Below are 13,953 nucleotides of genomic sequence, written 5' to 3'. Positions count from 1 at the left end.
CAATGTCCGGCAAGGACCGCTTAACCTCCTAGCTGGTCGAAACTCACACTTGCACTAGGAGAAATGCCGCCAGTCCTAGTATGCTAGTTTTTCTGTTTAGATCATTCGGAAACTTCAAGGCCTAAGAATGATTACTGCATTCCATTGTTCCCTTCCCGCCTTGAAGCGCTTTAAAGCACACCACCTGTGTATAAGCGCTGTATAAATAAACAATTACATTAAATGTAAAGAAGCCCACATAAGCGAAGCCAGTGCCCCAAAATCCCATCCCATTAGATAAGCGACTCTCGCCACTTGCACTAAGGCCCTGCATCTTGTACTCCGAGCTACACCCCAATTCCCACCCAGGCCTGCTACCCATTGCATTAGGTAAGCGCAATCGCGCCACTTGCCCTGAGGCCCTGCATCTCGTACTCCGAGCTGTGCCTCCATTCCCGCCCAGGCCCACTACTTGTGCATTAGGTAAGCGCACTCATGCTACTTGTGCTAAGGCCCCACATTTCGTACTCCAAGCTGCGCCCTGACTCACGCTCAGGCCACCTACCTGCTTCATTCGGTAAACACCCTTCTTGAAATCTGCAGACACCATGACTACCACCCGCCGCCCGATATCTATCAGAAACCGGCACCTCCAGCTCTGCACCGAAGACCCCGCCACACCCACAATCAGCCCACCCCTCCCCCCTCAACTCCACCCTCCGTTCACTACAGAAACAAGCTCCTCCACTTGTGCACCTGGCCCTCCACCTCCCCACTTACCCCTAAACACTGCGCCCGCTCAACCCACCCCAGTGACCTCTCCCAACAAGCCCATCAAATGCACCCTGATCAATGCCAGATCAGTCCCTGCGCACGCCCCCGAAAATACGCGACCTCCTCACCTCAAACAATCTCGACCTGCTTGTAGGCCCTGCACTATCCATCGCTACGCCTGCAGGATACGCCATCATGCGCAATGATAGAACCCAGTAGAGGTGGCAGAGTCACTCTAATCTACAACAATACCATCACTATCAGGGCAACCAATTCCATCCCAATCCCAAACTGCGAAATGCTGTCCACCAAACTCACTCCCTCACCCACCAATATGCTCAATCTCCACCTCATCCCTCCACCAGGCCCCATCTCATCCTTCGAGGAAGACCTTATACTAACCATCAATCCCACCATCAAGCCCAGCTCTAAAATCTTAATCCTGGGAGACCTCAATCTTGCCCTCAATGACCCCACAGACCCACACGCAAAAAGCCAAGCCACAACCTTCAACCACATCGGCTTTGCTCAGCGAATCACTGAACCTACCCACATCCAGGGCAGCACCATCGACTGGATTGCTGACCTTAACTGCAACCTGACCAGCCCCATCACCGCAACCTGCCTGGGCTCTGACCACCACACATTACATTCGACCTCCCCAACAACAAGAGGCCCAGCCCCTGTCACTCAATGAAACCTGAAGCCTTAGTCCACTACAGCAAACACTTGAACAAGGACCATCTCATACTCCTCTTCTCAGCCCTCACGATCCCATCCAACACGGATACGAACCACCATTGCACTAGCTGTCGACACTCTAGCCCCGTTAAAAAGCGCAAAGCCAAGCAAGCTCTAAAGAATAGTGCCTTGTTCACCCCTGAGCTCCTTGTGTCCTGCGCCAAGAAACGCCCCACCAAAACGGCTTAGAGAAAAGACCCCTCCCCAGATTCTAAAGCCCAGTATACCTCCCTCACCAAAGATTACAAAAGAGCTATTCACATTGCCAAAGTCAGCAGCTACAATGCCAGAATAAACAACGCACAAACACACACCCACAAACTCTTCACAATCTTACGCAAACTTAAGTCGCCAGTCTCCCCTCCCACAGACCTCATCATAGATGACACCTCATGTACCAAGGTACTAGAAGCCCTCACTGGGAAAATCACCTCCCTCTAGATGAAAATCTGCACCAAGCAACTGGCCATCCTCGCCAAACCACCACCAGCCACCTCCACCCCACCCATACCTCACACTTGCTACCAGCCGACCCACCACCCAATTTGACTTCCGCCCGGTATCTGAATCCGAAGTGGCAAATATCATTAAAGGCCTCAAGCCCTTCCGATGCAAAAGAGATACATGTCCGGCACCCCCATCATCAAAGACTGGGCCAACATGCTCACACCCATCATCACAACTATTATCAACTCCTCCTTCACAACAAAAACTGCCAACCACCCTAAAAGAAGTCTGGATCTTCCCGCTATTAAAATAAAACCTCCCTTGACCCCACCATCCCCACTTAACTACTGCTCCATTTCCGCTGTACCCGTCATCCTTACAATCCTCGACCGTGCAGCATATATCCAAGTCCAACAATACCTCAAGGACACCACCTACTGGGCATCCGCCAGTCAGGCTTCCGACAAATGCACAGAACTGAAACCGCCTTACTGGACCTAAAAAAACAGACAATAACAAAGGCTCAGGCAAACTCGCCCTGCTCCTCATGCTGGATTTATGAGCAGCATTCGAACTTGTCGACCACCAGACACTATGAAACCACCTCACCACACCAGCAAACCTCTCCCCAGCAGTAATAGACAGGATCAGATCCTTTTTAGCAGACAGATCCTCCCGTGTCTTTATGGATGACCATGTTTCCCCACCGACACCATTAACCTGTGGAGTCCCACAAGGGTCCTGCATCTCTCCAACCCTGTATAACATCTATACTAAACCTCTTTTTGATCACCTGGATGCCCTCGGCATTCCTACAAGAATTATGCCGACAAAACACCCAAATCCTCCTTCCTCTCACAGGCACCTACCACCTTGACGCTGCAACCATCAACTCAGTTTATGACATTGTCCAAAACTGGTTGGCAACCCACCAGTTATGCCTCAACAACAACAAAACTGAGATCCTCTTTGTAGGCTCTCACTGCACCCTCTGCAGCATGGATCCAGCCTACAAAGCATTTAAGATTGACAACAACCGGATCAAACATCCTCTGCAGCCAAAACCTTGGGCATCTACCTAGACGCCACCCTTGACATCTCTTGCCAGGTCAACGCCGCTGCCTATACCGAAAAACTATTGAACAACAGCAAGCCATTCCTCACCACAACCAACAGCCTCACCATAGCTAGAGCCAACACTGAAGCCAAACTGGAATACTGTAATGCCCTCTTTGTAGGAACCTCTGAACATAACACGTACAAGCCGCACACGATCCAAAACAATGCCCTCCGAGCAGCCCTAGACTGGTCCAAGCATGACCATGTCACAAAGGCCAGGAAAGAGGCCCACAGGCTCCCGATCCGTGAACGGATTAAATTCAAGACCCTCTCCATCGCACACAGGTGCACCATGAAAGGGTTTACACCAAAATAGAGGGAAAAAAATTAAAAATTGAATGCACACTTAGTGCGCATTCGTCCTGGTTTAAAAGATTGAATCCCATAATATTGAACAAGGGGAATGGATGTTGCAGGGGGTGTCCCCCACTTCCCTAGTTCGGTATTATGGGCTGCGGGGAGACAGGGGTGTCCCCCGCATACATTAGAAGCCCAACGGGGGACAAACAACCGAAATCCGAAAAGCTTGAATTACAAAATGCGAACAAGTGGTCTTTGCAATTTTGTAATTCAAGCTTTTTGTATTCGTTTTTTTAACATAGAACAACACGAACACTGCCTGCCTCGGCCTCCCTATCATGCCGGGTGGAGAAATAGAACCCCCCCTCACCCACTGAGATCCACGAACAACCATCTCCTCCGAGAGCCCACCTTCACACGAAAGACCAGAGGACAGAGCTTTCCCGTCATGGTTGCTAAACTCTGGAACAATCCCCCCCCCCTTCGCCCTGAGAAAGGAACCTTCCTGCTGGACCGCCAGAAAAAAACCTAAAAAATTGCCTCTTCGCCTAAAAGCTTCCTCAGCTACCACACTAATCCAATCGGATACTTGTCTGTTCCCCCTCGTTTCTCTCCGCATGTAAAGCTCCCAGAATCAAGACTTTAAGACATCATGATAACCCACCCTCCCCAGAGTTTTCCGCATATGTTTCTTGTATTGTCTGCATTTTTTTTTCTCATAATGTATCTAGCGCCTGGATACCCAAGAGTTCAGTGTTCTGTAACAAATGCAAAAATAAATAAAATAAATAATTGCTACAGAAGTACTTGCGTGTTGCGCTACATAAGAAATAAACTAAACTAAACCACTTACTTTAGCTTTGTACTGTCGCCAGTGGGTCTGAATGACCTCTGCTGCCTTTTCTCGTTTACGTTCTCCCCTTCCACCATCAGAGCAAGCAGATCTTGGAAGTGATGCCACAGAACTCGTGCTCTTTGCTGACCCAGGACGGGATTGAGGACTGGCAGAACCAGGGGGACGGGAATCTTTCTGCACGTGGAAGAACAAAACAAACAAGTTTATTTGCCATGAAAGCAAGGATCCAGAGCACTTTACTCATTTAGAGTACCAAGTATACACTGAACATATAGTAATCTTGAAAACGTTCAGTGATTATATCAGATCTAGCCAATAATATTAACAGCTAGCTCTGACATCAATGTGTTATACATGAGACATTTTTATTCTTTCTAGACAAATGTAGCACTACCAAACATTTTTCTTCAGCAGGCACTGCCAGTTGGGTAAATCAGCCATGCTTCCTTATCGAGGGAGGAGACTGCTCCAGGCCAAAGACTACTTTTACCCAACCAACCAAAACCTCATGCCTGCTCCTCAGCCAAATACCATTCTAGACCCAGGCACACCTCTGCAAACTTCCCCTTCTTCGGCTTTTACTTTCCATTGAAATCAATGGCACTGAATGTAAATCAATCACAAGAATTAACAGCTCTTTTCTTCAAATAAAAAACAAATTAAAACCAGGCACAGACCATCAAAATGAAAACATTTTTTTACTAAGCATCTAAAACCGTTGACTGAAATGCATTTGGCTACATTGCTGCTTTGGATTAGCACTGTTCGCAAGTTCTGTCTGCATGCACCAGAAAAAATAAATGTCTTGACCAGAAGAGATTGCCTGACTTCTGGTGCCATCACCAGCAAAGAACATCTCTTTAGGGTGCAGGCCTACAAACGTCTGTAAACTAACTTATCCTGGAAGGAGTTATACAGAGAATAGACTGCAAATACTATTCACAGGTATTGCTACTAGCAGCATGTTTCAATTGAAAGGTATGCATGTGCAAGGCAGGCAAGGGATGAGAACAGAGTTAAAGTTTCTGGACCAAGTGGGGAACATTAACGGAGATGAACTTGGTCACATCTGTACCTGAAAATAATGGCTTATAGGAGAGTAATGTAGGATAACTAGCCCTTATACAATGTGATGCTGCTGCTGCTGCTGCTGCTGCTGCTAAGCTCGATTATGGAGGGGGAGGAGTAGTGGGGAGCAACTGTTGGTTTAGAACACCCCGCGTAGTGGAAGATCTCAGCTCATTATGAAGTGGCCTGTTCGACAGTTTACACTGTTATGCTGCTCTGCTATGTGAATACCTGTTTGCCTGTACAAAATATTGTATGCAGGATGGAGAAATGACTCTTCTCCTGCAGATTCCTCATCTAGAGAAGTATCCATCATCCAGCTCTGCTGCTCGGAATCATTTCGCCAGTGGGCGTAGTGGACCTCGACTTGGCTGTCGATCGTGCATCAGTCTTGCCCGGCTCTCCATCGTTGGCTCCGAAAGTGACGTCAGGCGTCGTGTATATATAGTACGCCACTACGCCTCATGCTTCAGTCGCCCCCACCCCCCTGGAAAAAAATGGAGATGAGGTGCGCACTCTGGTTGCCAGTCAGATTTACCTGCTAAAGCAACAGTTAGGCTTCTCCTCGAAACGATTTCTTGACTCTATCAATCATCAGGGAGGCGGTTTTCCTTTTCCTTTTCAGGTGTGTCTGGTTAATTCTCATTAAAGTCTCTAAGGATTGTAGTACATGTAGTCACACAATTTTTTCAATGCAAGTGACTAAGAACCAACTTTCCTCCAAAACACAAATGTTACCCTTAATAGGGGGAGGGGGAAAACCATGTTTATGGCTCTCTATAGTAAGGCATGATGACCCTGGTGCTGCTGCCTCTTGAGCCCGGCACTCTTGAAACACTGTAAAAAATGGAGATGAGGCACGCACTCTGGTTCCCAGTCAGATGTACCTGCTAAAGCAACAGTTAGTCTTCTCCTCCAAACGTTTTCTTGACACTATCAATCATCAGGGAGGCTGAACGCTGCGGAACGAAAAACCACAGCAGGCAGCTAAAGAGCAGGTAAAAAACAGAACAAAGATACATCCCAACAGGGTGATCCCACACAACAATGATTGAAAACCATTTTTCTTCTTTTTTTAAAATTGAATGAGACAGAAGCGGTCATCCAAGAGCCATCACCAGATGTCTTCTCGTTTGGAAAGAAGCGACAAGCCACAGAACTTTCTGAACAGATGGAGGGTCGATGAGGAATCTGCGGGAGAAAAATCCATAGAAAGATCATTAAGGTGAGTAATTTCTCCTTCAATGATTGCCTTTCTCCCGCAGATTCCTCATTTTGATACACTCCCGAAGTAGTTAGTAACGGAGGAGAGCAGAAAGATTTAAACCAGCAGATTCCGTAGAACCATCCTACGTAACCGTGCATCAGCTCCCCTTGCAACACCCAAGGCACAGTGCTTGGTGAATGTATGTAAGGATGACCAAGTGGCTGCCTGACATATGTCCCACACAGGAACCCCTGTTTGGAGGGCTATAGAGGCTGAACCCCCTCTGGTTGAGTGAGCCCTGATGCCCGCTGGAAGCTCTCTGCCTGGCGATTGGTAACACTCCGATATGCACAAAATAATCCAACGTGACAGGGCTTGTTGGGTTATGGCAAGACCTTTTCGAGGCAAAGAATGGGCCACGAACAACTGGTCGGACATCCAAAACTCGAATTTACGAGCAACATAGAAGCTTAACGTTCTCTTGGGGTCAAGGCGGTGGAACCGCTCTTCTTTCAAGGGATGTAGAGGAGGGTAAAAGACAGGCAAATCAATAGACTGGGACATGTGAAACTCTGGAAACCACCTTAGGAAGGAACCCAGGCCTGACTTTGAGAGAGACTTTCTTACGAAAGAACCTTAGAAAAGGAGATTTGCAGCACACATTTTGCAGCTCGCTACCCCTCCTGGCAGCTGTGATTGCAACCAAGAAGGCTGTTTTAAGGGATAAGAGCCATAAAGAACATGAGTGCATAGGCTCAAACGAAGCCTCCATCAAGTAGGTCAAAACCAGGTTAAGATCCCAATCTGGGACGATAAAAGGGGTTGGTGGAAACTTATTGAGAAGGCCCTTTAGGAATTGAGCCATGACTGGAATAGTAAAGAAGGAACCTTGGTCTGGCGACCTCTTGAACACAGACAGTGCCGTCAAATACCCTTTGACTGTGGTAACCTGAAGGCCGGACGAGGCCAGTGACCGGAGGAACTCCATCACTGTGGTGGTGGGGCAAGACAAAGGGTCAATCTCGCGTTCCCAACACCACGCCTCAAATCATCTCCACCTACACGCATACAGAGATCTTCAAGTACCTCCTCTGAGAGGTCCCAGTCATCATACCTCATCCTCTCTAGAACCACACATTTATGTTGTGGGAATCTGGGGTCGGGTGGAGAACTCGACCCTCCGACTGGATCAGCAGATCCAGGCGCTGAGGCAACCGGTGAGGAGGACAGATGCCCATATCCAAGAGGTCATATCGGAGTACCACGTCATCCTCGCCCAATACGGGGCAATCAAGATCATGGTTGCTCGAAATCTCTTCAACCTCCTGAGAACCCAATTGATGGTTATCGGGGGGAGGGGGCGGAGGGGGAAGCGTAACGGATAGGGAAGGTCTAATCCACCAGCAATACGCCCCCCCAGTACGCCGTTCACTGGGAATTCCTTCAAGCAAAACTGTTTGCACTTCCCATTGGACTGCGTGGTAAACAGATCCACTGCTGGGGTACCCCAGAGATCGAAGACCTCTTCTAGGACCTCCTGGTACACTTCCCACTCGTATGAGACCATGCTCTGCCTGCTCAGAGAATCCGCCAAGGTGCTCTCTGTCCCCACCAGATGAACTGCCGAAACCGAGATTTGGTTCTCCCGTAACCAGAACCACAGCTGTATTACCTCTGTGCAGAGGGGCTGGGAGTGTACACCATCCTGCTTGTTGAGTTAGTGCATGGCCACTGTGTTGTCTGTCAGGATGAGGACTAGCTTCCCTCTGAGAGATGGGGAAAAAGCCCCCTGGGCTATCCTGATGGTACCGCAACTCCAGCCTGTTGATTTGCCACCTGGCTCCTGATGGAGACCAGAGGCCACTCACCTGCAAATCATCTCAATGGGCGACCCAACCCTTCAGAGACGCATCCGTGAGCACTCGGGCATGAGGCCACAAGTAGGCCAGAAGGGTTCCCGCACCATAAGATTGCTGCACGTGTTCCACCAGCCGATTTCGTAGACTACCTGGCTAGAGACAGAGGTGATCTGTGAGTGCTCCCAGACACCGAGACCAATGGTCCCTCAGGAGCCACTGAAGGGATCTTGTGCGCAGCCTGGCCTCTGGAACTCGAAAAATATGTGAAGCCATGAGACCCAAAAGGCGGAGGGAGGAAGCTGCTGGAAGGGTGGCATGGTTCTGAAACAAATGCACCATCTGGGCTATATTGCAGACTCTCTCTTCGGGGGGAAAAGCCTTCCCTACCTGAGTGTCTAGAACTGCTCAGGTGAACTGGAGCCGCTGAAGTGGTGTCAAATGGGACTTCAAGTTGAGGGAGAAGGCCAGCCTGTGTAGTAGTAGGCAGGTGTCTTCCCCCGGATTAGCCAGTCGTCCAGGTAAAGGAATACATGGCCCCCGGATCTCCTGAGGTGAGCCGCTACTACCGCCATGAGCTTGGTGAAGACCCTTGGAGCGGAGGTCAACCCAAAGGGCAGCACCTTGAACTGATGGTGCTTGTCCCCTATGAGGAACCTTAGGAACTTCTTGTGCTTTTGGTGTTTGGCACATGGAAATAAGCATCCTGCAGGTCTATTGACACCAGCCAGTCCTGAAATTCGAGAGCGTGGAGAATTTCGGTCAACGTCACCATCCTGAATGTCTTAACTCAGGAACTTGTTTAGAGCCCTGAGGTCCAGAATGGGACGGAGACCTCTCCTCCCTTCTTGGGTACCAGGAAATACCGGGAATACCAGCCCGATCCTCTCTGTTCGGGAGGTACCTCTTCCACTGCACCCTTCAAGAACAGGGCTCTCAGTTCTTCCTGGAGCTCCTGACCCGGTTGGAATGTGGGCAGTGGGGGTCGGTCCGGTGTTCTTTTTAGAAAGGGGAAAACAATAACCCCACCAAATGAACTACAGGGCCCAGGCGTCAGAGGTCATCTCCTGCCACTGAGGCCAATGCCCTGCCAGCCGTCCACCAACCGGTGCATCATCGGAGGAGAAATCAAAGTGGCTTATTGGGCGTGGGACCTCTAGATGCCCCTCTGCCCCTTCCGGAGGCGAGAAGCACCTCTGCCCCTGCTTGGCTTGCGGGAGCTGCGCCTTACTGCCATAGGGCACGTAACGCTTATAGCCCCTACCTCTGGAGGCAAAGCTGAAGGCAGGTTTGCCGTTAGCCCAGTGATTTTGAACTTGGATTCTTTACACTTTTCCAAGGATTCATCAGCTTTCTGACCGAAAAGCATGTCTATCTCAAAGGGCATGTCTAGCATGTCTAGCAACCTGTTCTGAACAGAGAGAAGCCAGAAGTTTTCAGGCAGGCCTGCTGCCTCATTATCACTGCTTAACCCACTGATCGGCCAACGCAGTCTGCTACGTCCAGGCCCGTTTGCAATGACTGCTTGGCTACCTCCTTCCCATCCTCCACAAGCTGTAAAAATCAGTCCCGCATGGACATATTCCGCAGCATGTTCCACAGCTTTTCACAAGCCGAATGAGTATTTTGCGAATCCGAAGGCTACGTTTGTGGCTTTGAGCCCTATGCTGCCATAGGTGAACATCTTTCTGGTTAATGCGTCCGACTTCTTTCCCTTTCTGTCCAAAGGCAGACTGGAAGTGGATTCCACTGGTCTGGTGGAAATAGTGGCAGCCTGTATAACCAGCCCTTCCGGGGAAGGGTGTGTGGAGAGTAAAGAAGGGCCTCCATTTGCCAGCCTAAACTGCCCTGTAAAATTGGCATTTAAAGTGGGAATAGTGCAAGGGTGCTGACATAAAGGGGCCGCAATGGCTGGGTCAAATGGCATGTTATGCTCAACTGTGGGACCCTCGTCCAAGATATCGGTGAGCTCATACTCAAGAGGTGTGGTAGATGCCTTCAACCCAAAGGTGTCAACAAACCTGTCAACCAGAGCCCTGAACTTGGAATTAGCATGAATATAGGGCTGGTTTTGCTGCAACTCAAGGTCTGGGGAAGTATCTATGCCACTAGCTTCCTGTAGAGCTTGAGCCATGGCCAATAAATCGGCAAAATAATCGATGCAGCCGGCTCCTGTGTAAGTGGGGTGGACTTGATCATCAATGCCGGACTGCAACGAGTCAAAGAATCCCGCTCTTGACAGCGGTACAAATGAACCATTGCAGAGTGGTCGGCCCTGCCGAGGGCTTACCTCGTTCCGACGACGAGCTGGACTCGCGCTGATGTCGGTGGTGCTGTTTCTTCCACGAGGAAGACGACGAGGAATGGCTCTTGGAATGGGAATGTTTCTTGGTCTTCTTGCAATTTTTCTTTCCCCTTTGGGGGTGAGATCCCCAGTTTCAGCCTCAGGAGACCAGACGAGAGACTGCGCCAGAGATTTTGCAGACGGACGAACCAAGGCAAGTTTCCCGTCCCTCCCACGTAGGGATTTCAGCTTCATTTTCGAGCATAATGCGCAGGAATCCATGTCGTAACCAACACCTAGACACCACAGACACACGTCATGAGGGTCGGTTACTGACATTTTGGCCTCGCAATCGCGGGATCACTTGAAGCCCGAAATCTGGTAAGACAACATTGCGTCAAGGTTTTCTGAGGAAAAAAAAAAGTCGAGAAAACTCGAAGTCGTGTTCCCGATGCAGCGTGCAGAAAAAAGGAACAGAAGCATGGGGCATAGTGACATGCTATATATACACTCACAACACCTTATGTCATTTCTGGAGTCGACTATCGAGAGCCAGGCAAGACGGATCGACGGCCAAGTTGAGGTCTACTACGCCCCTGGTGAAAGGTTTCTGAGCAGCAGCACTGGATGATGGATATCTATCAAGATGAGGAATCAGTGTGGGAGAAAGGCAATCCATTGAAATATAAATTTTATGAAAAATGCTAAAAAATGCTAAATAAAGTTTAAAAAGAAAAACCGGAACAATGTCCTTTAAATGGAAAACCCCTATATAAATATATATACTGTATATTTTACCAGGTAAGTAAAATGATTACTTAGTTTAAGATATTTTAAAAGGTTGTCCATAGACTTTAAAGCGACAAAGTGTGTAGGCAGCACACAATTATTAAGTATTACCAGGTAGTTACAGGAATTGCAGGGAGAAGGCCTTTGGGTCTAGAGAGGCTACTGGGCTCCACAAAAGCAGTTCCAGGCCAATGTTTGACAACCAGAGGCCCAGGAGAGAAGAATTGAAGAATTGTAGAGATAGAGCAAGAGCCAGGTTGCATGTGTGGCAGAGACAGGGGCTTCAAACTGGACTGTATTCGAATCCCCAAGAAAATGAGATCAACGATGGCTTAGGATTCAGAAAACCCCATTGGAAGCAGTTGAGCCGGGCCAGGAGTTGAGAGTGCAGATGTCGGTTTTGGCACCTAGTTTTAGCTTTAGTCATGGATCAGGTTCCTATGCCTCCTATGCCCAATCTTCAAGCAGAGCCCTTGGAGATGGCACACCTGATGACATTGAGCAATCCCGTCAAAGAGACCCACGAAAAAGCTTGACGTGAATGAAGAAGCAGCAGCAAATAAGCATAATAGCAATCTCTGAATGGTGGATAGGTATTAAGGTGGGACTATGGGTCTACAAACAGAATGCAGCCTCAAAATAAAAGTGTTGAACAACTAGTGTGAAGTAAACCCGACAACTAGTCCATGCAAAAGGACTGTGCTGCTCTGTCCGAGTGTCAGGTTGCATCGGTTCCTGGTCAGTGTTGGCAGCCCTGATTGGATTCTGCTAAAGTAGCTTGCAGTTCTTTTGAATACGTCAGACTTGCTATCTTTCCAAAAGGTTGCTAGAGTACGTTGACACTCCAGGGCTGTGGTTGAATGGCATCGACAAGGCAGTGTATTTCTTCCTGGTCTACCTGGGTGGATTTTCCAGCTGCAGTCATTTGTTTTTATGTACATTAAGGCCACTTTCCAAGGTTTAAGGATTCAGTAAATCATCCTGGTACAAAGGCCTCTTTATTTCCCCATTTGTGGATGTTAGGGAGAATTCTCTGTTTAGGCTGAATTTCCTAACCTAGTGAGTCCCCCAGCAGCTTTGCTGGATTTTTTGGGTTTATTTTTTCTCCTGCCAAGAGTGAGACTCTTTTACCCTCACTCTAGGACATGATTTGAGTGTGTTTCTTTGGATCTAGAAGTGTTTAATGGGCTATGGGGTCTTTTACTCCATAGGGTTTCATGTGTTTTTGTGATATGTGTTACACAGCACCCTCCGTGCAGTGACACAGGGGTGTCTTAGTGACCCCCCAGTATAGACTCCATACCCTGGGACTGACTACTGTCTCCCAGGGCATGTAAAGTCACCATTGACTTTACTAGTCTTAAATTCTGAACAGAACCAGTACAAACCATCATATTGTGGACGTACTGGCTGGGGCAATTCGATTGCCCCAGGGTCTGTTAGTCGAGGGGGCACGTCTCCGTCCCCCCTGATCGAGTTTTGGCTGGTGGCAGTGGATACTACTTTTTATATTCAACCGCGAATATTTTCCTATGGGATTTCCCATTGTTTTAGGCTACTATCTTTATTTAATTATTTACGGTAGCCTCAAACATACCGCCGGTTTATTTAATTAATATTAATTCTCTGGTTGGTATTTTTTGCCAAAACTTGATTCTAAAATGGCGTTTGGGTTCTCTTCTGTGACTCCAACCCAAGTCGAGCCCTTTGTTCCACTTTTTGGCGGGCTTCTCCACAGAAGCCCTCCAAAGTGGTGCCACTATGTCTGGGGTACTTAGGAGGGGCGGAGGGGAATTTAGGCACCCTGGACTGAGTTGCCTAGGCAACTCAAGTCGCACTCCATCCTGATTGGCCCAAGTGGTGAGCCGGCCGGCTCACCACTTAGCATGTTTGAGTGACAGCTAGGCTGAGTGAATGGGGGTTTGCTGCATAAAAGCAGGGCTTTGGGGACTGGAACTTCAGAAGTCGCCACAGGACCTAAGAATCCGATGAGGGAGAAGCTGAGCCGACCTGCCACGACACCACCACCGGTGGAGCCCTGCTGGACTGCCTCACCACTTTTCCCAACGACAGAGGAGATCTCCCGCCGGAGAGTCTTCTTCCTTTGACTGGTGGGGATAACCAGTTTCACCGTCTTTTTCGCTTTCCCGATGTACCTCGTGGCCGCCTTGCCCGTGCCAAGCACCCCGGCAACCGGGATACCACGTTTTACCACGACCGCGAAACCAAGGTACCACCTTTAACCGGAAAACTCTGCGGTTGGTTTCTTCCCTGGTAGTGCAACGACCTTCATCTTTCCTCCAAGTCGAGATCTTCTCTTCCCCTGGACGACGACGCAACTTGCACCCACTACCAGGAACAACTGCCTCCGCTGGAGGATCCTTCCCACTTAAGGTACCGTGTCCCGCCTGGCTTCCCTTGCTACCGACTGTACGGGATAGATTTATCCCCCGGCTTTCGAACCTGGGTTAGCCTGGGACACCTTGGCTAAACTTTTCTAAGCCTCTCTAAACTCTTCTTGAACCCTCTGCAA

General features: G+C 49.0%; 1 protein-coding gene across 7 annotated transcripts in view; it reads right to left on the bottom strand.

Annotated features, from left to right (window-relative positions):
• IQCE (IQ motif containing E) overlaps positions 1-13,953 on the bottom strand; it is a 1,388,455-nt gene that overhangs the window by 400,834 nt on the left and 973,668 nt on the right. For all 7 annotated transcript variants that reach the window (XM_069647600.1, XM_069647604.1, XM_069647602.1 and 4 more), the window contains one exon: positions 4,214-4,390. In XM_069647600.1, the coding sequence (XP_069503701.1) occupies positions 4,214-4,390 (177 nt within the window). The remainder of the gene's footprint in view (positions 1-4,213; positions 4,391-13,953) is intronic.

This window comes from Ambystoma mexicanum, chromosome 2q (assembly GCF_040938575.1).
Source record: "Ambystoma mexicanum isolate Mex_15411 chromosome 2q, UKY_AmexF1_1, whole genome shotgun sequence".
Taxonomy (NCBI): Eukaryota; Metazoa; Chordata; class Amphibia; order Caudata; family Ambystomatidae; genus Ambystoma; species Ambystoma mexicanum.
Note: the sequence above shows the minus strand (reverse complement) of the source record. Positions and strands in the feature narration are given on the sequence as shown.